General features: G+C 51.2%; 3 protein-coding genes across 3 annotated transcripts; all 3 read right to left on the reverse strand.

The window, feature by feature from the left end:
- Positions 1-470: 470 nt before the first annotated feature.
- Positions 471-1,391, reverse strand: HRG_01629 (protein tyrosine kinase domain-containing protein; the record flags this gene model as incomplete). Its single annotated transcript, XM_044860100.1, has 1 exon — positions 471-1,391. The coding sequence occupies one exon, from the start codon at positions 1,389-1,391 to the stop codon at positions 471-473; it is 921 nt and encodes a 306-aa protein (XP_044723733.1).
- A 1,531-nt stretch (positions 1,392-2,922) lies between these two features.
- Positions 2,923-4,444, reverse strand: HRG_01630 (uncharacterized protein; the record flags this gene model as incomplete). Its single annotated transcript, XM_044860101.1, has 4 exons — positions 2,923-3,254; positions 3,490-3,970; positions 4,052-4,246; positions 4,394-4,444. The coding sequence occupies 4 exons, from the start codon at positions 4,442-4,444 to the stop codon at positions 2,923-2,925; spliced, it is 1,059 nt and encodes a 352-aa protein (XP_044723734.1).
- A 4,250-nt stretch (positions 4,445-8,694) lies between these two features.
- On the reverse strand, positions 8,695-10,141 carry HRG_01631 (uncharacterized protein; the record flags this gene model as incomplete). Its single annotated transcript, XM_044860102.1, has 4 exons — positions 8,695-9,007; positions 9,097-9,250; positions 9,308-9,668; positions 9,737-10,141. The coding sequence occupies 4 exons, from the start codon at positions 10,139-10,141 to the stop codon at positions 8,695-8,697; spliced, it is 1,233 nt and encodes a 410-aa protein (XP_044723735.1).
- Positions 10,142-24,301: the final 14,160 nt, after the last annotated feature.

The raw sequence follows: 24,301 nt of genomic DNA on the forward strand, positions 1-24,301 counted from the left end.
TCCCCTGATCGTATGCTACGCTATCACCGTTCACAAGTCACAAAGTATCACCGAAGATATGATCGTTACGGATCTCTGGTGCCGGGACTTTCAGACTGGTTTGAGTTATGTGGCTGTCTCTCGTGTCAAACCGCTCGAGGGCTTGACGTTGGATGCCCCGTTTGATCGCAATGACCTTATTTATGCATCTCTCCCGGACGGTATGAAGATGAAGATGAGGGATCAGGAGCTAAGGAGACGACAGGTTCTTCCGCGGAATCCCTATACGTTAGGCCACAGCTCTGCATAGTTATTGCTTCCTTCAGTACTTAGATAATGTAATGGTTGTAGATAATTTTGCTTGTCCCGCGGTCTCTCAGCCTTCCGCTGATTCTACCCCTTGCACCGCCGCCCCAACACGCAAGGGGTGACGTAGTATTTTACATAAAGACGACATCCCACGTCTTCCTCTCTCCCCGCCAACGCCGCCATCACTCAGTCCCAAATTCTTGCACAACTTGCTTCAATTCACTGCCGAGTAAGCGCTGACATCGTCCCTGTAGCACCGCCATATGCTTGGCCTCAAGCGCGGTCGACTGAGGCAAGGTAGTGGCACCCTCCAACAAAGCGGTCTCCTGGAAAAGAAGCTGGATCGAGGCAAAGCGCCCTTTCCAGCACCGATCGATAATGCAATCTGTTGCGCTTTCGCCTAGCTCAGGAAACTCCATATCCTGCAGCCAGTCTAGGACCTTGGCGTTATCGCGTTCCTTCTCGTACGGCGCGAATCCGCGTATAATGGTATATAGGATAGATCCAAACGCAAACTGCTCGGTTCGTGGCCCTTGGGTGCCAAACGTGCCTTTGTCTGCACCGGCCTCATTCCCTTGCACTCGAGCCCATGGGGGTGCGCTGCCAAAGAAGATGGATCCGATCTTGCTGACAGAGTCGAAGTCGGCTAGCTTGATGTGGTCAGCCCCATCAAGAAGAATATTTGCTGGCCTCAGGTCGCCGTGAACGAAGCCTAGTGATTCTAGCCAGGCCATCCCGCCAGCAAGCTGCATTGCCCACTGCTCCGCCTGCTTCTGCGATGTAGTCCGCAATACGTCGATGTAGCCGTCCCTGCTACGGCTCTGATTGCCTCTGATTCGTTCATCCAGCGACCCTCCGCTCAGAAAGGGTAAGAAGTACAACCCTGGGCACCGGAAGATGCTCTGGAGGAGATGGGGACAAGGCTCGCGCTTCTCGAGCTCGTCGTAGACTATGCCCTCGTCCTTGAACGCTTGGATTGCCTGACGTCTGGGGACTTTGAGTACCAGGTCTTTGTCGACTTTATAGACCCAGCTTGTTGCGCCACGAGATATGAACTCCAACTTGGCAAGAGATTTGGGCAGCTCCTCGATAACGGACGGCATCTTGAATGGGGTAGATGGGCTAAGTGGGCAGGTGGGTCACCTAGTCTGTCGCTTGCTTGTCGGCCTCGACGCACTTCTTATACACGAGGGACGTCGAGGCAAGTGGAGAATGGAATCTGACTAAGCAAACATGACATGTCCCATGAGATCCAATAGGCGCAAGCTCCGAACCGGCCCTGTCTCAGGCCTTCTTCCAGCCCCTGGTTGCTCTGTCTCTGACCCAGGCTTTGCTGTGCTGGCAGTCGGGGCAAGGGTCCCTGCTGGTGGACTGACCCAAGTACGCCGTCGACTTTTTCACGCTGCATCCCCCGCAATTGTCCCAAGGGATTAGATACGACCCTTCGTCGAGTACATGGCGGCAAAGGAAAGTCCGCCGTGCGATCATCTCTTTGCACATGTTGAATTGCCTGAATTTTTTGGTCAGCCTTCCGTCCGAAAAGGTGGTGCAGCGGCGGAGCTCACAGAGGCCCAAGGATCCTGCTTGATTATCGAGTCTTGTTTCGAACGATGGATTGCGAATGATTTGCGAGTGGCTTGCGGATGGCGTCTTGTTTTGTGCAACCCGGGCTCAACCATGGCTTTTATACTTCATAACCCTGGTCATGATGCGTTCCAACAAGGCGTGCTGGCTAGTCAGAGCCTACGAACTCTGCATTTTCTGGCCCTTGTCGACTCTCACGCGCCGCGGAAGAATCATGGCAGAGCCGGCGGCAAGCTACGATGGTATCGTGAATTGATACAACATCTTGGATCTCCGGCGCGACCCAGCACCCCTGGCGATGCAGCAATCCCGCGAATAGCCGCCGGCTTGCCTCAAGACCCCGTTTCTCCTCAGCCATGTTCTGCCAGCGCCGTCGGATTCCCACCAAAAATACCACAAGATGTCCCACAAGATGTCCCACCAGGTGTATCGTCAAGTGTCCCACCAAGATTCCCACCAAGACTCCCACTGAGATTCCCACCGAGATTCCCACCGAGATTCCCACCGAGATTCGACACCTTTTGCCGTGTCTTTGGCCGTCCTTGTTTGGGCCATCTCCACCAGAGAGCTCCTGGTGTCGTCACGGCCCCTGGGTAAGTTGCCCTCTGTGCCGGTCCATGGCGTTCCGACCCCCTAGTCAAGGGGTGCTTGGACGCATGCAAGCTAGAGTGCATGAACCAGGTTGTATGCACTGCTGGCAGTGATCTTGTTGGACTGGACTGGACTGGATTTCGAGGTCGGATCCAGTCCAGTCCAATGCACAGCGCTGAGGACTCCAGAACCGCCAATGCAAATCCAATCCTTAAATGGATTAGCTCAAGGTAGTCGATATTCCGTATTTTATAGTCATCGCGAGATTACCACGGAGTCGATCCTTGTTCAATGCTGTGCGGTGTGTGATTGACATCAATAACGCTGGTTAACTACCGCAAGCCCTCCTGGGGCTGAGGAGTATTATCATGGAGGTAATCATCTTGATCCACGATCCGAAGGTCCTCGTCGTCCATTTTAGCTTCAGATCCATCCCCAGCTTTGTAAGCCTCCTGCAGATCAGACTCCTTCTAGTCTCCCGATGTTGATATCCTCAAAAGTATTTCGTGCAGGTGGGCCGTACCAGGACCGGAGGCACTCGCTAGCTTCAATGATGTCGATCTTAAGCCTCGACCTCCGGTCAGAAAGCAGGATCTTAGCGCTGCTGAATAACCGCTCGCATTCATCCGACATTGGTGGAACAGATAGAACATCTAGTGCCATGCGTGCTAGATCAGGTTGTGTATGATAGCGATCGTTCCAATACTTGATAACGTCAAAGCTTTCCTCCTCACCAAGCCGGATAACATCTGTCTCCAGGAACTGATCGAGAAGGTCGATGGCGGGCAGGTCTGTTGATCCGACCTCGTGACGAAGCTTCAGTCTTTATGGCTCTTAACAGCCGCAAAGGCTTCTCCTTCCTAACTGAAACAGACGACGTTGGACCGGGCGAAGCGGAGACCGAAGCCTGCTTTGTGGAATGCCTGCCCCGATACTCCTCTAGCCAGAGTTCTCTAACAAGCCTCGTAACGCCCGGGATCCATAACCGTTTTTCTTCGTCTGTCCAAGCCTCGACGTACCACTGACTTTTGAGAGTCGGATTCAGCGAAATGGCGGTATAATATGCCGGTGTCTCGTCCACTTTATTGAAATACTGCTCGGCCTTACGCCAGGAAGCTTCTGCCGAAGCGGCAAGAAACGCAAAGTTGTCGGCTTCAGCAGCGGCAGCTCCACGACTGGTCTTCCTTCGAACAGCCGCCCTGTGAAGTTCCTCGAATTTAATCTTGGCCTGCTGGATCTCATTTAGCAACCAGTCGAGCGTCTGAAAGTGATCTGCTAGCGTTGAATGCCTGCCTTCCGTCGACAGGGTTCCGTCGTAGAACGTCTCCAGCTGATCATGAAGGTGTGCAAGCTCGTTCCACTGCTGCTCAGACAGGCGGTCTTCAGCGAGACTTTTCTGGCTCTGGCCAGCCTCATACTGGTCACAGAATATCTGAATTCTCTCCTTGAGATCTCTGCCGATTGACATGAAGTATGAGTTCCAGCGCGTTTGCTGGCTCTGGATAAGCTGGGCTAAATTAGTCCTGATCGATCTGCTGGTTCCCAGAGGGTACAAAGGCAACTCACCTCTAAGCCATCGAACTCCGACAGTGCTCCCCACAGGCAATTGATCTGAAAACTGACGGCGCTGAGGACTGGCTCGAATATATCTGATGATATTATGAAGCCTGCCGATGGCGCCGCGCTTCCGCCAGAGCTCCCGGATTCGCGTCATGTCGCCTTCTTTGTATGCAGCGTCTAGATCTTTGCAGATCTTTTTGGCGTCCTTTCCGATCAGGAAAGCCTGCGCGCAGAGATTCACAATATGCCCAAAGCAGCGGAGGCGCCTGCGTCTTCGCTGCTTGTCCGACATACTGGGGTAAACGGCGCGCAGCACCGAGTCAACGCACACATCGTTGGCCGTCGCGTTATCGGCCATGAAATAGCCGACCCGGTCCGTAATCTTATAATCTTTGATGACCTGTAGCAGGACATCGGCCATGTTCTCTCCCGAGTGTTCCTTCCATTTCGCGCAGCGCTAAGACAGCAGTTCGACGCAACCCAGATTTGTCTATGAAGTGTGCTACTACCCCAAGCACTGCGAGGTAGTTTGGCGACGTCCATAGATCGAATGACAACGAAATGGAACTCCGACTGTCGAGCATGTCCTGCCGCAATTTCTCCTTCCTCACCTCGAACGAATTCATCACCCACTGTCGAATAGTTGACGCTGCCCTTGGGAGAAAGTTCGTCAAGGGCGGGAACAGGTAAAAGAGGAGATCGCGAAAGTAGTCATTCTCAACCTGGAAGAAGGCGATATGGCAACCGACCAGCCACCGGACGAGCAGTTCCTTGAACCTATCTAAGCGGCGGGAGAAGATGATCGACTTCACGTCTTGGTAGTCGGATATCGAGGGCTGGCTCGAGTCAACCGAGTCTCCTCGAAAGCTCTTGTGTTCCCCAGTAGATTTGTCGATATCATGTTTCGAGTGGAGGTGGTCAAGCGCTGTAGAATTGCCACTTGAGATAGCTGGGAGGTCTTGTTGACGACGCTGCTTCTCGCAGAGATAGCAGTACCAGACACGTTTATCATCTATTTTTGACTTCAGGTCCTCACCGTATAACCATATGACGGATGTACGCTTCTTTGTTGATTTAGGGCCTCTTGCCAGCACGGCACAGCGAGTATATTCCTCTCCCTGAAGCCTGAACTCATCTGGCTGGATCAGGGCCTCCGGATCGCGACGACTGTTGATCGATTCCGGAGCGAGAACAACATTATCTGACCTAGAGGGCTTATTAGAAGCGCCAGTGAAGAATTGGGTGATTGTCGATGCGGCCATTTGGAACGTTGATCAAGTTAAGGTTACGGTGGTTACCTTGTTGGCCAGATGGAAATATGGGATTCCTGCTGCTAGTTATACCGGCAGTCGGTCACATCTCCCGTCTGGCGAATTTCTACGTTGGTAGTTACCACTGCTCGTCATGAGCACGCTGTATTCCAATCAATAACGCGTTGTTGTGGTAGCCCTGAAACGAAAATTGGCGTTGAGGTTTTCTTCTTTCCTAATTAGGCATGGTCCATTGGAGCTCCAGGAGCCTCCAGACCTCTCGATCCAGTCCAGTCCAAATTTTTGAAACTGCAAATCCAGTCCAGCCAAATCCAGTCCATCCAAATCCACTCCAATGCTAGTCCAGTCCAACAAGATCACTGACTGCTGGTGATGCCGAGATACTGGATGGCCTCGTAACTGTGAGCCAACCGCATTGACCTGTTGAAGACGTGCCATTCCACCCACCCTACTCTGACCAGGGCCGTTTTAATGTGGAGGAAGCTCATATGCCTCATATATGTAAATCATCATATCGACTGTAGCCCAACCCCAAGGCAATGATGGTGTAACCTTACTATGCACAAAACACCCAATCACCATCTTGCAGAATTGTCACAGCTGAGAGTCACGCTTCCTACAGCCGCGCTGTTGTCCCACAAACCCCAATGTAGAATGGCGCAACGACACCTTTTGCTCATGTCTTTGACCTTCCCTGTTTGGCCCGTCCATCTCCACTCGAGAGCTTATGGTGTGGTCACGGCCACATTCTTTTTGACTGCAGACCTGGGCAAGGTGCCCTCTGCGCAGGCCTATGGCGTTCCGACCTCCCTGGTCAAGGGGGGACTTAGACGCATTCAAGCCAAAGTGCATGAACCAGGTTGTAGTTGTACGCAGTGCTGGTGATGCCGATCTACTGGATGGCCTCTATCGCACGGAGGATGAGCAAGTGGGCATAAAGATCAGGGACTGGAAGACTCTTGATTCTGCTATCTAAGGTGGGAAAGAGGCGAGATCTTTATAGACTGCCTGAATATGAGAATGGAAGGGAATGGTAGTGAATGGAAGCATCTGATCAGATCATCTGGAAGCCACTGATGCGTTGATGATGCCTCCTAGAAGTTTCTGTGGGGAAATGTGGAACGGACTGTGCGAATAGGGGTCAGACTGTTGGAGGCTGATATCCTATGTGTGACATACCCCAGGTTGTGCTGGCTAGTGGGCAGTGCAAACTGAAGAAAGAAACTAGATCCCTAGCAACGTAGAGTCTGATACCAAGGAACCATTGTAATTCCCTTGGTCTGTCATCGCGTACTTCCTCTTGAGGGCTGCAACCATCTCATCAGCTGCGTCCTCGTTTTCCTTGCGATAGAGGAAAACAATATCGTCAACGAAGAAGAAAACAGTGAGCCAGTCGTTCTGGAAGATGCAGGGTTCGTCGGGACACTGTGTAAGACCAAGCTCTCTGAATGCAGCAGTGAGTTCCTTCTGCCAAAGAAGAGGGGACCGTCGGAGGCCATAGAGGGCTCGCATGAGGCGAAGAGCCCATCCCTGTCTGTAGTATCCGTCTGGGAAGGCTACATAGACCTCCTCCTCGTCTTCTAAGAGGGCGTTTGTGAAGGCATTAACTGCGTCGAGCTGTCGGGTCTCAAGGTCGAATTTGGCGGTGATGGCCATGAGAATCCGGAAAGAACGTCCTGCAAGGGTTGCTGCATAGGTGTCCTTGTCACCTAGCTGTTGAAGATCTCCTCGAACACAAAGACGGGCTTTGAACTTTGTAAGAAAGCCATGCTTGTCGAACTTATACTTAAAGACCCAGGTAAGTGGCAAAGCTTGCCCGTGACCTGGTCTCTGGGGACCGCTCTGAAGGTTCCTCTCTGTTGGAGTGCTTTCCACTCGGCGTGGGCTCCTTCTCTGAACTGAGGACCAAATCTGTGGGTGCGAAGTTCCTTATACGTCGTAGGTTCGGGAGGAAGGTGTCGTCTGAAGTTTTCTTCTCTGCCGAGAAAGAAAGAGCTGTGGAATTGACCCTTAGTGTTGGTCGAAAAGCACTGAGCTTGCGAGGCTTTGGAGTGCGGGCTGAGCGCCGTGGCTGAGAGTCACTCGGACCGGGGTCCGGTGTCGGATATGGGTGCTGAATGTCATGAAACTCATCCTGATCATCCGAGTCCTCATGATCAGATGGTTCGGGTTGTACCACAATCGTGGTGGCGTCTCCTTGGTCTGAGGTTGAGGAGATTGCTCAACGGGGTCAGGTTCAGGTTCATCGATTTGAGTGGGATTTCCTCGTAATCCGACTCGTCCTCGATGTGGGCTGGAAGCTGTACTTCCACGCGCTGTGGGATAGGTTCTGGTGGCTGATCATTTCCGTCATAGAAGATGCTTTCATTGAAGGTCACATCTCGGACCCTTCGGACTTCTGATGTGGACGGAATCCAGATCCTGAAAATGTTCGTGGAATCATATCCAACGAGATAACCGATTTCTGTGTGAGGGTCGGTCTTTAGGTCCTTCTTCTGTCTGTTCTGAAGGGCCTGGGGTGTCAAGGATAGGCTCTGCAGCCGTATGCCTTGAGAAACGTGATGTCAGGCTGGTCTTGCTGGTAGCCTATGTCTCTGTTGTTGTCTCGCAGCCACTGATGAAGCAGCTGGAAAGGCGTTCGGAAGCTGTGGTTCTGCATGGGCGATCTGTTGTGCAAAAACACTGCTGCTTTCCAAGTCTCTGGCCAAAGATCAGATGGTAAATTGGCATCAATTCCCATTGTTCTGGCCTGGGCAGATATTACCCCCCCAGATCGCTCTGCAGAGCCGTTTTGAGCGGGAGTGTAAGGGCAGAAGGTTCATCTTGAATCCTTTTCCTCGATCCAGCTCTCATACGCACTCTGAAGAGAACGATCGTTATCACGGTGGATAATGCAAATATTGAGATTCCATTGGCGTTGAATCATTGCCTCATGGTTTCTCAAAGCAGTCATAACGGACCCTTGTGTCGCGTCATTCAGAAGGTAGATGAAGATCATGCTTGTAAATTCATCTTTGATAAGAAGAACAGCTTCCTTGCCGTTGAATGAGGTGTTCATACTGAAGATATCAACGTAGATTCTCCAGAATGGTCTGGAGATCGGTTTTGAGGGGTTCGGCGAGAGACGACCTTCTTTCCCTTCCCAAGGGAACACGCGGTGCAATCGATGGTAACTGGGCCTTTGATCTTCGAACCCGTCGTGTTCTCAACAAGACGCTCTAGGGCTTGAGCGTTCAAGTGGCCTAGGCGCTTATGCCAAAGCGTAGCATCTGCTGTTTTCACTGCGCGAGGTGCAGATGAAGATGTGAAGTTGGAGGCGTGAGAGTCCTCCTTAATCGGGTTGAACTCGATGACCGGTTGACGAAAGCGGCGTTTCGTATGAAATATAATCTGATCGTCTTTAGAGACGCGTCCAGATAGTGGATTCCAGTTGTATCCTTCGCAAGAAAGCGGTCGAGGATGCGATGTTGGTGTGGAATTTTGGCACGAAGGCAACTTCGTTGAGCTGAAAAAGTCCTCCTTCTTCAAGCTTCATACGGACTGTGCCGTAGCCAAGGATCTGAAGTTGACTATCGCCTGCAAAGAGCTCTTTTGGCTCTGCAAGGGCGGTGTAGTCAAGAAAACGGGATCGGTTGTTGCAAATGTGTGTGTCTGATCCGGAATCAAGGATAAAGGAGTCATACAGCGGGTAGACTGCCTTTCCCGTCGAGAAACTGGTTGATGGAGGTGTTGAGGAGGCGGTGTGTTGTCAGGAGCTGGTAGAAGACCGGCAAACGCTGTGCCTTTAACGGAGGAGTCGGACGATTTCTCCATTTCCTTCTTCTTGAAGTCTTGTGCTTTCTCCGTCATCTTCTTTGCCCATGGATTGGAGTCGAGGATTTCCTTGATCTTCTTCTCAACCTTCTGATCAGGAGTCCAGCCATCAGGCCGAGCTGATTTGATGAGATAGAAGCAATCTACGAAGCGGTGATATTCTCCGCAGACACACATAGGAACACCATCAGCGTTCTTGCTTGAAGACCACTTAGGCTTGTCCTCTTTCCTCTCCGATTTCTCTCCCTTGCCTTGGAAGGCAGCTCCGAATGATCCTTTGCTGTTGTTGGCGGCCTTGATTCGGTGAGCTCGTTCAAAGATCTCACTGATCTTAATGCCGTCCGGGAAGTCGGTCTTCCACTCAGGCTTGCCGAATACGGCCTCGTCTTCCATTTTGTTGACCCAATAGTCTGTGAATGGGGCGTTGATGGACGAAACAGCCTGTAGGAAATCTTGGGTAGGGCGAAGGTCCTGGACATCAGGAAGCCCTAATTGCTTTGCCTCAGTGAGGACTTTCTGCCATTGGGTGACCCAAGCTTCGATCTTGGTCCTGTTTGGCGACTGAAGGGTGGAACGATAACGCTGAACAACTTCCTCTCGAGTGCCCAGTCGGTTGGGGCCACACGAGCCTGAAGCAAGGCAAGTTGCTTTGCAACGTCGTGTTCCTCGGCAATGGTGCTGTAGTAGTTGCCGATGGTCTTGACGATGTGTTGTTGAAGGCTGGCGAGTGCCTTCACTTGATCCCTATACCCTTGAAGCTTCGAGCGGTATTGGGTGTGGAGGAATTCGAGACGGCGAAATTCCTCCGAGGTCAGATCCACGAGATCAGATGCTTCGTGGTTGATTTGTCGGAATGTTGGTTCAACTGGCTGCTGAAGAACCGGCTTACCCTCCTTGACGGCAGGGTCCAGAAAGTCCCAAAGACTGTGGGACGTGGCGAATTTCTTGATGATAGAAATCCATTGTTTCCAGTCGCAAGGGCCGTTGAGCACGGTGCCCTTGGAAGAGCCATCAAGATCTAGAGCTGAGCTCATTGTGGAAGCTATTCTGCGCAGCGGAGTGAACAAGAATAAGATACCCAGTCAGTGGCAGACCGGGCTCATAACTATCGCACGGAGGATGAGCAAGTGGGCATAAAGATCAGGGACTGGAAGACTCTTGATTCTGCTATCTAAGGTGGGAAAGAGGCGAGATCTTTATAGACTGCCTGAATATGAGAATGGAAGGGAATGGTAGTGAATGGAAGCATCTGATCAGATCATCTGGAAGCCACTGATGCGTTGATGATGCCTCCTAGAAGTTTCTGTGGGAAATGTGGAAACGGACTGTGCGAATAGGGGTCAGACTGTTGGAGGCTGATATCCTATGTGTGACAGCCTGTAACCGGAGGCCAAACGCAATGGCCAGTTGAGGACGTGCCGTTCCGCGAACCCTACTCTAATCACGTCGTTTCAATATGGACGAAGCTCACGCGCCTCACATATGTAAACCATCATATCAATTATAGCCCAGTTTCAAGGCAATAATGGTGTAGCTTTACTATGTACAAAGCACCCATCACCACCTTACTCTAGGTATGTCTTCCCGTTTGTCAGTCGACCGGACAATGCACTGCGGCTCTCTTCACCCGAGCGTTATTTGCTATATACCAATAACTATTCGCTGTTATGACTTCAACGTCTATATAATGCACGTCTCGTTCCAGCCAAATCCGGTGCTCATGTGCCTTCTCATTACTCCAAGCTCTCATTCCACTTTCTCCACCAGTCCAGGTTGCCGCATTTCGACATGCAAGACGAGATTACAACCAAGGAGGTCAGCGAGGCTGGTGTCGTGTTTGCCGTGACCACGGTTTTCCTGGCGCCCTACCTGTACTGGATGATCAGAGTTAAGCCGCGAGACGCTTCGCGTAGGCGAACTTGGGCACTGATTTCTACTACTTGTTTCCTCTTGGGTGCCGGAGTAATATTCGCCGCTTTGTTTGGCAGTGCGAGAGATGCACTCCTACCAAGCGCGTTTGCCTACCCCTTTTTCACAGCCTGGAAAGGGGTCACCATTTTATGCGTCGACATCATCGAGGTACTTCCCTTTCAGCCCGTCTAATTACCTCCTCCAGGTACTCATGGAATACAGCTTATTCAAGTCGTCGACCCCTTGATTTATGCCTATTTTTGCGGCGCCGTCGAGCCTGACCCCTCCATTAAGGCGAGAATCATCATATTCGGACTAGTACTAGTCTTTCACCTTCCCTTTGTTGGGGCAACCGTCTGGCAATTTAGGCGATCTGGTGTTGAATACTGGTGGGCTGCTCCAATGGTGTCTCACCTAACCACCGGTATTATGGTTCTGGCGATATGGAGGAAGACACAGTGTTTCCATCGTTATGGCCAGCGCTCTAACCAGCCTCAGCCAGAGCGGCCGACGTCAAACCAGGGGATGCCGTGGCTTGGAGCAGTGAGTGGCTTGGTATTCCTGGCATCATCGGTGCTCCTAGTGTGTTCTGTGACTGGTTGGGTCGGACACCAGTTTGGAGGTCAGTGTGGACTTTGTCTGGTGATTTTATTCATGCCAGCAGTACCTCTAGACAGTATGATAAGAGATCACCGGAGGAGACTGTTAGATAAGAAGGTGGATATACAACTGTCTGTAATGGTAGAATCCGGTACTAAACGGTCGACGGAGCACCTGGTATCTCCTGAGGGCACTCGATCAGAGCGACGGTAATTTACATCACTGCCATCCTCTACCCAAAGCTACTTCTCCTAATTCGAGCAGCCCAAGTTTGGGCAACGCGCAGATGCCGCGTTCAGGTTGACGTGAACACTTTAACTAATCCTTCCATGCTTGAGAGTGCGACGCAAAGGTGCCTACTGCCTTCCGAAGTATTAAAGAAAGCCTTGCTCTCCGCATACCTATATCATCTCGTATATATGACCTCGGCTCAGCGACAATCTCCTTGACCGACGTTCCCACCTTAGTTTACACCAATTTCCACCAGTCGTCTGAAAACATGTCCCAAAGAAGGACTTCCTCGGACTCGAAGAAGGGCTTGCTCAAGACGCCCGGCTCGCCCGGCTCCGACCTTCACGTTATAGAAGATGTTCAGGCGTCCAGATGTGCCCTGCCCACATGCACGAATGAAGCATTAAGTCTATCTGAAAATGGGGAGGGGGGCGACGAGTGGACGGACTACCGACGACGACAGTTCTGATGATAGTGGCGAGCCGATCATGGACTCGCAGCTGTTCCAGCGTACTGCACCCCGTCCTAGGACAAGGCAGCAACAATCACTCATTACACTTGGGCTGGAGAGTGAAAGAAAGCAACAGGCAACCTCTGACAAGCGCAGCAGCGAGGCGCCCCGATCCAATGTGCAAGACACTCTAGCTACATGCGACCGTGGGAAAGCCGCAGCACCTCTATCGCCACGAACGACTCGTCATAACATGCTCGCGAATGAGTTGCCTGACTCTCTTCGATTTGGTCTCGTGTGGGAAAGGCAGCAAGGGAAATTCGCAACCGACACCATATTCGATCGTCAGCACGTATTGCAAGATACGCCGAACTTGAGGCAATTTCCGAGGGTCCTCACATGAAGGCAAGCGAAGGCAACGCTGGTTCGTGGAACAGATATATATTGGAGGCAGCTAGGGGCAATTACCATTTCAGGGGCTGGTGAAGACACTTAATCTGAAATCAATACGTTTGTTTGTTCTGGAAGGCTCGCAAGGCCCTTGCTTGCTCCTTTGTGACCTGTAGGCTCGTTGCCTTCTGTGCCCCGGTTCAGGAGTTTGCCATCTTCGCTGAGGCGCTTGAAATTCCGCACCGATCCTCCGGGAGACTCCGTCATGGACCTTCTGCTTGCGTTGCCTGGTATGTTGTGAAGACCCTCGAGGAGAATACTGACAAAATCTCATGGTGATATTAACTGGCTTTCGATGAGGGAGAGTGAAATCCAGTGCAACTTCTTCGTCTTGTCCGCCATCGATGGAGCCGTGGGCCTCTACTCGATGGCAGGCACTGAACAAAGTGACCTGGAATGCAAGTCCAGGAGAACAGTTCTCCTTCCCATCGCCACGAGAAGATGAATGACGAGCCTCTCGAAGATCGCTTGGTGCGAGTGTCAGCTGCGTGTCGGTTGTAGGTGACTTTGAAATCTCATCTTGCGCACGTTTGTCGCCACGGCTCGCGCCTTTATATTGGGTCACGGTGTCTAGAGCCTCTGGTGTTGGCGATTCAGGACATAGAAGCCTGCCGGGAGCACGCAGTTGGCCAGTTTGTCCACATGCAATCGACTCCGTATCCGTATACTCCTGGATCGTCGAGAGGGAGTCAGTCGACATGGCAGGCAGGAGGTTCTTTGTGGGATTCTGCCGTTCATTGGCCTCTGAGAGTGCAAGCAGACTTGCAAATAGATAAATCAAATCAAATCCGGGGTCCAATTTGATTTGATTTGGATAGCAAAATCATGGATCTGATTTGATTTGATTTGATTTGAATCGATTTGGATCTCATTTGGATATCTGGATAGCCCCACTTTTTTTCCCACGACAAAATACATTGAGCCGCTCCTATAAGGTCCGCTTTGATAAGGTCCGCTTTGAGGCGGCCTCTCTGAGCTGCGGCCATCTGTCCGGCAAGGCTAAATATTCTCTCCGGCTCTGAAGACATCGCCGGAATGGAAAAGAGGTCGATTGCCATTCGCGACAGGCGTGGATATTGGCGTCTGCGGAGAAGCCAGTACTGGATGGGATTGTCCACAAGACAATCGCCCGGATCGGTACTGCCCACCCATTCTGCGTACTCGTCACGCATGGAGGACGGTGAGGGCGCAGGTTGGGCGCCAAGTTTCCTAATTGAGGTCATGAAGTCATCTAGGTCCGTTGTCTTCCTTGCAGCTGTGGGCTCCTCGGGTATCGTATCTTGCTCGACCGCGAGGGTTCGGTACTCCTCCCATATGCGCCATTGCAGCAGTCAAGTGCAGAGCTGTCCCATTTTGGCCATCGGCTACAAATATCTCCCCCCGTAATATGGCAGATGCACCAAAGATATATTTCACGATCAAACGTGTCAGGTAAAACACAAAAGAAAGCTTGGTGACACGGCCTGAAAAGCAACTGCCCGTAATTAGCGACCACTCTAGGCCAGGCAGGGCTGGCTCCCAAAACTATTGGCCCAGGTCGCCATTGTGGGGCGTATCCAAATAATCAGATATCCAAATAAATTTGGGTGTTGCGATTTGATTTGATTTGATTCAGCGCAGGGGCAATTTGATTTGATTTGATTTGGATTAATTTGATTTAATTTGATTTGATTTGATTATGATTTATCTATTTGCAAGTCTGAGTGCAAGAATACGAGAATGATGGGGGACCGAGGAAACGGGTGGACCGGTGCTTAAGTTTCTCTATCCTCCACGCGACTGCAAACGAGCTGTCCCAGATGAGCTTTTCCGTGACTCCTAATGTGGGCTCCAGCAAATCATCCCGTACGTTCTCTGCAGTGCCACTTTGGCCGCCCCATGGCATCTTTCGGCCAGCTGTCTTTTGCGCCTTATTCCTCTTTCGGGACTACTGAACGACTACGGTTCTGATGGCAGTGAAACCGGCGAGCCGAGCATGAAGTGGCGGCTGTTCCAGCGTACGACACCCCAACCCAGGGAAAGGCAGCGACAATCAACCATCACGCTTATGGTGGGGAGTGCAAGAAAGCAACAGTCAACCTCAGACAAGGGATTTAGCGAGGAGCCTCGATTCAATTTTCTGCATGCTCAAATCACATGCGACCCCGGGAAAACCCGGGCAGTTCTATCGCCACGAACGACTCGCCGCAGTATGCTCATGACCGAGTTGACCGACTCACTTAGACTTGGACTCGTGTTGGAAAGGCAGCAGGGGGCACTCACACCCGACGCCGTCTTGGATCATCGATACGATTCACATGATTCGGTGACCCGAGAGCAATTCCCCGACAAGTCTCGCATGAAGGCGAGCGAGGATGCAAATGCCAGCTTGTGGAACCAGCATTTCTTAGACGAGATATCTAAGGACTAAGTTACTACCATTCTAAGGGCTGGTGAAGATATAACAATTCAACACTCCTCCACGGCTGGTTGCTTGCTCCTCCGGATTTTGTGAATCCGCTGTCGCTTATGCCCTTGCTCATGGCTTTGCCATCTTCTTTTAGGCGCTCGACATTCTGTACTTACACCTCCGTATATCCCGCCGTGGTCTCTCCGCTCGCATTGCCTGGTGTGTCGTGACGAGTCCGAAGGAGAAGACTGAGAAAGGCTGATAGTAATTCTAACAGGCTTGCAGAGAGGGAGGTCAAGTTCCATCTCAACCTGTTTGCCTTGTCCGTTCTCGACTGTTCCTCTGGCCTCTACTCGATGGCAAGTATCGGATACAGTGACTCGAAAAACGAGCCCAGTAGGAGGACGATTCTCCTTGTCATCGTCGCAAAGGGAAGAGTAATCACTCTCTTCAAGATCGCTAGGTGCAAACAAGGGCTGTATATTTTGTGTAGGTGACACTGCAATCTCGTCTTGCGGATATTCGTCTCGACAGTTTGTGCCATTGAATTGGCTTTCGGTATCCGAGAATTCTGATGTGGGCGAGGTAGGACAAAGAAGCATATCGAGAGCACGAAGATGACCAGTTTGTCCACAGGCAATCGATTCAGTGGAACTCATATTCCCCTGCATAGTCGAAGTAGTGTCAGTCGACATGGCGGGAAGGAGGGCCTCGTTGGCTTTCGGAGAGTTGCAAGAAGATGGGAGATATGGAAACCGGGACAAAGGGGGGTGGTGCCTACCTCCTTTACTTTCTACACGAGTATGAGACGGGCTGCCTTGGCCGGGACGAGAGCGGCAGCGAATCATTCCGAGAATCCCCAAGGCGTAGCTTTGGCCATCTCATTGCACATATCGTCGGGTGGGATCATGCGCCTTCCCCCACTTCCGGGCTGTGGTCCGTTGTTGCTTCGCTGACGCCTGCCGGCCACCCCTGAGATGGTTTATGCGTCTTTGACCAGGTTCAGCTTCTGCATCAATGCACCGATTGCATCCGCTAATGCTGCAAAATTACGAGTAGCCAACTTCTCCGTAGGCGCAGGGGGGCGAACCGAATAGTGCAGACTAGTCCGCAGCCTCCCCTGCGCCGGGGTTCAGGGAGGGAACGCGAGGCAGGACTTGTCAGTTAATTTCTCTTCTCTCGTCGTTGACCCAATATATGACAATGTACATGTACATGCCTGAGAAGTGTCGGGGGTGGCGAAGCTTGCAGCGGAGGGGGCCTCGCGACAAGGGGAGGGCTGCCCACGTCGGCATCAACTTCAGGAAGATGACGGCGACCTTCGCGAGACCTACATTTGCATCTAACGAGATATAAATACTTCAAAATGCATGAAAATTAGCCGCAGCTCCAAAGGAGCGACTCTAGAGAGCCGTCAGGGACACCCCTTAGGGTGGGATAACGAGACATGGCGATATTTACACGCTCCGCTTGCTAGACACCACCATAGACTGCTGGTTTGTATGATTACCTATCCGGCTTTCATGTCGTGTTTCCCAGCTCTGCTACCAACTACGTCTTCCATTCATTCCTTGACTCAACGCTTGACTTCTAGGTCGTGAGTATCTCGCGGCACTTACGGCTTACACGCGCTACTAAGAGCACATGCGAGAGCTCGTGATAGCGAATCTAAACGAGACAATGTCACAACCTCGGCGTCCTCTTTTCGACTCCTACGCAATTGCGAAAGGCTCTCCGGCCCAGCAAAAACCCAACCTACACGCCGAAGCCACAACAGCCGCTCCAAAGCCCGAGCGCCAGGACGATAGTAAGAACGGCTTCGTGATATGTCATGGCGGCAGCGAACATTTACTGACGTGAATGGTATGGGGGAATCAGGCAACGCCGCGGGCGAGTCAAACAATGCGACTCAGCACAAGCCCCAGATGGCACAAATCGAAGAGGCCATGAAATCTCAATTTGAGGGACTCCGTCAGACATCCAGTCGCTTACCTAGCACGCATACGGAGGTCCCTACCGTCGCCTTCCGAACAATTATCTTTGGTATCATGCGGCAACTTTTCAAAGAGATTGAAGAGAATTCGGAGAGAGCACGCGTATTTGCGCAAGAGTGCTCATCAACACTATCACCTCGGGATCTCCAGGCGATTGCACAGTTTCAGGGACAGCTTGATCCCCAAACACACTCGGGGAGACCCTCCATACCCTGTGGCCGAGAACATGGAGATTTCTCGTCGGAATGTCCTCTACGAGGACGGCTGTTTTGATCGCGAGGGGACGGAGAACGCATTTGTAAGTTGTCCCAGAAGCAACCCGGATTGGGAACTAACCCGAGCAGCGACGGCTTTTTCAAGCTGTTGAGAAGACAGCTAATGGAATGGACCTTATAAAACTAAAGAGATATGCGAGTGAAAGCTTGAGAGAAATGGACGAAGATGCCACGGCGAGAACGAGCATGTAATAATATAAACTCGTCTTCTAACACTGGCTACTGCTACCTTGCGCCGTAGCTACATTGCGTACGCCGTCGCAGTAGAGAACACTACAAAATAGATCATTGACATTAAAGTTGGAGGTCGCCTGTCTATGACCTCTTTTTGCGGAATTCGCGAGGAATCCTGAACCACTAAGCATTCCGCGCCAGACAATGTCACACTCTCCATTGTACTTCGTAAGTCGCTGCCCCTCGATCGGCTAGGGTGGACAGTCAGCGAGGCGCATGAGGACGTGTAGTTATTTGAGACGCCGAAATGCATATCCAACCGTCACCTGTCCAAATATCCGTGAAGGCTGCAAGGGCTGCGCCATGGTTTGCATGCGTCTCGAGTGAGTGGAGCCGCTGGAGCAATTCTTCCAGCTCTTCCCCCCAACTCTCTATAACTTGTTAATTTCGCATTTCTCGTTTTCTTACACGCTCACAGATATTCTACTTGGAGACGCTTATTTTTAAAATCCTTTCCCCGTTCATTAGTCAAGGAGGGCGGCCCCAAACAAGCTTGCAAGCCAAATGTCAACCATCGCGGTAAGTGACATCAACCCAGGTGATACCGTAGACTGGAAGGGCCTTAACTAACAGCAGAGTCCCTTTCTCTTTCTCTGCTCTAGCGCGAGAACAAATTAGCCCGAATTCGAGACAACCAGAGGAGATCGCGCGCCCGACGGAGAGAGTATGTCCAGGACCTCAAACGGCGACTCAGAGAATACGAGACTCAGGGCATCGAGGCCTCTACTGAGGTCCAGATGGCCGCGAGAAGAGTAGCTGAGGAGAACAAGCAGCTCCAGGAGCTCCTCAACAGGCATGGCATTAGCGACGACCAAATAGCCCGTTTCTTGCAGTCAGGCACCTTGCCACTTGATTCCAACCAAGACCAACCCTTTCACGCCGACGACCCTAGTGCCGCTGTCCAGTCGCTGCAACGGCTCCTGATGCCGCGACAACTGGCCAGTCCAGATGAAGACTTCTCCCTATATTTGTCGGGACAGTCGATTCGGAACCCCTCCACCACCGAGAGGTCGACGACAAGTTCGTCTGTCTGGGAGCCGTCGCAGCTCGTGACATCCTCGTACGGCTATCAGCATCATATGGGCGTGGCTACTGCAGTCATGGCATCGGCTGTTCATTCTCCGTATCCACCGACAACCCCATTGAGTCGCGCGAGCACCACGCGACAAGGCCGCGTCTATGGCGGGCAACCGTCCCCGTCGATGCACGACAGTCCCGGCCAAGCCATGGTAACAACACAGCCTACGTCTACTGGCGGCCGTACGGTAATGCACTTGCATTATTCTGTGCCGACTTATCCAAACGCAGTGGTACCGCATTATGATTCCCTAGGGTCCACGGAGGCCCTCCTTACCGTCATGTCCACTGACTCTCCTCCGACAATGCAGGGGAATTTAAGTTTCACAGAACCGATTCCCTACGGACAAACTGGTCATCATCGTGCTCTCGATCCTGCCCAGCTACGGAATTTTAGGGCACCGAAAGTCAATAAGACGACGCAACCAGTTGAGACAAAGATGCGCAATGCAAGATTGCAGGGTCGCCTACAGCAAAGACACAGCCTGTCTTTGCACCTAATGGTTCTGAATGAAGGAAGTACCCGTGAACAAATGGTGGACAGCGATGTAAATGACCGTCACTCTAAATTAGTGCCCTCAAAATGATACCGGATGCTCCACCGACCGTTCAGTACCGGGCTCTGTCACCACAGACAGCTGAATCTCTCTATCTACCCGTTTTCTCTGGTGCTCTCTTATCATACTGTCAAGAGGTACTGCCGGCATAACTAAAATCGCCAGACAAAGCCCACACTGACCTCCAAACTGATGTCTCACCCAACCAGTCATAGAACATACTAGGAGCCCAGATGATGCTAGGAACACCAGTCCGCTTACTGCTCCAAGCCACGGCATCCCTTGGTTTGACGTCGGCTGCTTCGTCTGAGGCTGAATAGAGCGCCGGTCAAAACGATGGAAACACCGTGTCTTCCTCCATATCGCCATGACCATAATAACGGTAGTCAAGTGAGACACCATCGGAGCAGCCCACCAGAATTCGACGCCAGATAGCCTGGTATGCCAGACGGTCGTCCCAATAAAGGGCAGGTGAAAGACTAATGCTAGTCCAAAAATGATGATTCTCGCCTTAATGGATGGGTCAGGGTCGACCGCGCGAGAAAAATAGGCGTAAATCAAGGGATCGACAACTTGAATAAGCTAGCAACAGTGAGTATATCCGGGAGATAATTAGACTGGCTGGAATAGGAGTACCTCGATGATGTCGACGCATAACATAGTGACTGCTTTCCAGGCCGTAAAGAAGGAGTAGGCAAGGACGCTTGGTAAGAGTGCATTTCTCGCACTGCCGAACAAAGAGGCAAATATTAGTCCGGTTCCCAAAAAGAGAGAAGCCGTAGAAATCAACGCCAAAGTTCGCCTACGCGAAGCTTCTCGTGGCTTGACTCTGATCATCCAGTACAGGTAGGGCGCCAGAAAGACCGTCGTCACGGCAAATACCACACCAGCCTCGGTAACCTCCTTGATGGTAATTTCGTCTTGCATGTCAACATTCGGCAGTTTTGAATGGTGTAGAGAGTGGAATTGAGACTTGGATTGATGAGAAGGCATATGAGCATCGGATTCACCCAGGACGAGAGACGTGCTTTATATAGACGTTTAAGTCATAGCAAATGTTAGTACATAGCAAGTAACGCTCAGGTAAGAGAGCCACAGTACATTTTGCTGTCGTTTTACAAACGGGACGACATGCCTAGAGTAAGATGGTGATTGGATATTTTGTGCATAATAAGGTTACACCATCATCGCCTTGAGGTTGGGCTACAGTTGATATGATGACTTGCATATATGAGGCATATGAGCTTCCTCCACATGAAAACGGCCCTGGTCAGAGTAGGGTGGGTGGAATGGCACGTCTTCAACTGGTCAATGCGGTTGGCTCACAGTTACGATGCCATCCAGCATCTCGGCATCACCAGCAGTGCATACAACCTGGTTCATGCACTCTAGCTTGCATGCGTCTAAGAAATCCTTGACCAGGGGTCGGAACGCTATGGAACGGCACAGAGGGCAACTTGTCCAGGGGCCGTGACGATACCATGAGCTCTCTGGTAGAGATGGACCAAACAAGGATGGTCAAAGGCACGGCAAAAGGTGTCGTTGCTCCATTCTATTGAGATCTTTAGGGCAACAGGAAGCCTGGCTCTCAGTTGCGACAATTCCGCAAGATGAGTGTCGTACTTGCATGCAGAGCAAAGAACATGGCTCTCTCCTGCCGGCCTTATCGAGGCCACTGGCCGTGAGCATCAAGAAAAGGCAGGATTGTCAGGCGGGAAGGGAAGAAACAGAGAATAGATCTGAGATGGGAAAAGATAATTAATTACTGGGCAATTCCTTCGGCTTTTCCATCCCTTGAAGAATCATTTCCATCGCCCTTACCAAAAGTGCTCTACCCTTATCGCTGTCCAACTCATCAACAGAACACGGTTCTTGACCATCCATAAAAACCGCGCTCGCACCGCAACTCGCCAAGTGGATAAATCCTCTGGACCCTTCCTGCCATGCTTCGCACATACTTATTTCCATTTCGGCGCTGATGCTCTCGGAAACCGGAATACCAACTCCCTCACCCAACCTGGACGGCCCCCAGAAATATCTATCTTCACTAAGCTTTCGACAATACCAGTAATGGAGTAGAGATGATTTATCTTCGAGGTCGTGGAAGTTGTAGCGGAGTCTTTTGTGAGGGTCCTGCATACACCTCTTGCAATTTTCGGTGATGATCTGAAAGGGTTGGACTCCAAGTCGACACGGCTCGTCATGGGTGCACTTCTTCTGATCAGGGTCGTTAAGGTGACCGCACTTCATCGAGCCTTGGGTGACAATATGTGATGCCATCATTTTTTTTTGGCAGGAGCGTTTCAGAAGACAAGTAATTGTGATGGCTATGTCCATATGTGCGCGATTCAATGCCTTATAAGTCAGAATTACACTCGCAGCTGCCTACGCTCTCTCTGCGCCTGAAATGTGACAAAAAGGTAACAATAAGCTATGGCAAGACCTAAAGTCCCAGTAACGTGCTATGTTGTTAGCCGCATCACCTGTCGCGTGCATGCAGGGCGCAAGTTTGGTACAAGATTAATCAGGCAGGACGCATAGCTGCCGCAAAGAACTATTGCACATATCCACACCGAACCGTCAGACAAGGTCAATCGGTGCGGGACAAATGAATACATACAGCAAAACTGGCTGGCGGGGGCCCGCTGGGTGCCTAGTACAATCAAATGCCTCCGTACAGTCGCTGGAGCGTACTGGACTGGCTGTCCACCAGCAAGAGTCGGAGACAGCAATCCCGCCGCTACACTTATACCTTGACGACCAGGTTGCCCGCACGCGCGTAAGATTCGACATAATCAGTAGACATGCACTCTATCACAATCACATCGACCGGGGAATTTAAGATGGCCTCCGATGCTACGCCGCGTTCCAGGTTGGGTAACAGACCAAAATGCAGCGCAAGGGCGTATGCTCCATCCGCCCCAACAGCTGTGATTAGCGACTAATGTTAAAGCCATGCTGGATATTATGGACATTGTTGGATATTATGGACATTGTTGGATACCGCGTTCATTGGTGGCTAATATTGGATACGTGCTTCATGGATCATGTTGGATAAGGTTACGGTCTGCTTACATTGCATGACACACTTCTCTAAAACTGCGGGGTTCCGCTGCACGTGCTCGGCAACTGCAACTCCGACCACCTACCAACATTCGCCAACATCAGCCCTAATTAATATAACACGGTGCCCTGTTTGCAATTCAATGAGCTACCCAATGTTGCTAGTGCGCTATGCCTCGATCGCCTTTGTTCTGGACGATTCACAAGATCAGCAGAGAGCTGGACGAGCGGGGCAGAATCCCTTCGCACCGTCTGTCAGAGCTTCGCAATCGACTGAGCATAGCTTGCAAGGACCCTGAGCGTCAAACACCAGGGAAAGCTCCCCGTCCAAAAAAGCAGATTCTGGCCAACAGTCGACAAAACCATGCTCATCGCATCTATTTGGATGTGCTGGATAAAGACTGCCATGTGTTTCTCCCCTTTATTCTTGCCGTCTCGCCAAGATCGTGCGTGGCATTAGACATGAAAAGCTTCTTCGAGTTCCAAAGCGGCAATCCATGCCGAGTCTCGAGCTTTAAGCCAGAGGCGAAAGCGTGTCTTGAAGATATAGCACGAACCGAAGATTTCAGCGAAAGCCGTCATTTCAAGAGACTAATACAGTCTCTATTCCCCAGAGGTGGGTAATGCCGTCATTTACTGCCCACGGATTTCGTCTGATGTGAGTAGGTCCCCATGAAACGACAACAGAGCGACCTCAGAGGCAAATTGAATATAAATATTGGCAAACCTCTATCACACAGATGGAGATTCTAGGCGACCCGATTATTACAGCAGTGAAAGCTAGTGCGCTATGGAAACAGGAGCGGGACACAGGTATAACAACTACGGACTGCTTAATCGCATTGATTCCTCGAAACAAGAGCGAAGACATATCGATTATCTTCTCTGTAGGCCATAAGAAAGGTCTTGAGCTCATAGCTGGGCTTCAACCTGAAGAAGAATCCGGAGCTGAGCTGAGCCTGACGCATATGCAAGTAGGAAAGGGTAAGTGAACAACTTCCTCTTGATACAGGACTGCTAACAGCATCTTTGCGACAGAATCACAGTTCCAATGCACGCATGTGACTCTCAACCGCGTTAGCATGCTCGGTAACCCATTATTAGACGCAATCCAAGCGAGCAGTCGGTGGAAAGCGGAGCGAAGGACCAGGATCTCGACCACAGAATGCCTAGTAGCGTTTATTCCGCGACGCCAGAATGTGGATGTTTCTGTTCGTATCACGGTTGGCCACAACAAGGGACTTGAATTGATTATGCAGCTTCAGCTTGAGAGTATATGAACACCACCCAAGCTTTTATAACACGTACGACAAAACCAGCAGGTACATTGACGTCCGTGTTAGTCATGATGTTGTCCCCTTCCCAGTATGTGTCCTCGTTCTCGTTCGACGGGTCGTATACCATGACAGATTCGCCCCTGCAGCTTATTTTTCTATCGACGGTCGCTTCTTTGAACAGCCACACTCTTAAATACTCATATTCTTTGCCAGACAAAGCCCTTTCTCCTCTCTAAGAGATACATTAGTGGAAGTAAGATTGAGAGCTGAGGCGAGCTGACCTTGGGTGTGTCTTTTGAAATGTTTTCGGGCATGTCGACGAAGCCTGGAAAATGCAGGACTGTAGCCTGATGGGAACAGCTGCGATTGCATGATATTGGATACCGCTATGTATTCGCAGGCATAGCTCTTTGACGTTTATCCTTGGCTGATTGCTGCTCCTGGAGCCTCGATATGATAGATTGACAATGTTGGGCAGCAAAATCTTTTGCCGGATTGAAGTTCGCCTCGGGATTACCCCGCAGCGACCATACGTGTTCGGCGTCACCCCGCGGACATGGCGGATAAAGAAAAACCCGGTCCGGCTAAGATTGCTCGATTTGGGCTTACCCACTCTTAAATGGGGGCAGGTGCAGGTACGAGTAAAGTGGGTACTAATCACCAAAGGAAATTTTCTCACCCACCT

Source organism: Hirsutella rhossiliensis (assembly GCF_020360975.1).
Source record: "Hirsutella rhossiliensis strain HR02 chromosome Unknown scaffold00002, whole genome shotgun sequence".
NCBI lineage: Eukaryota > Fungi > Ascomycota > Sordariomycetes > Hypocreales > Ophiocordycipitaceae > Hirsutella > Hirsutella rhossiliensis.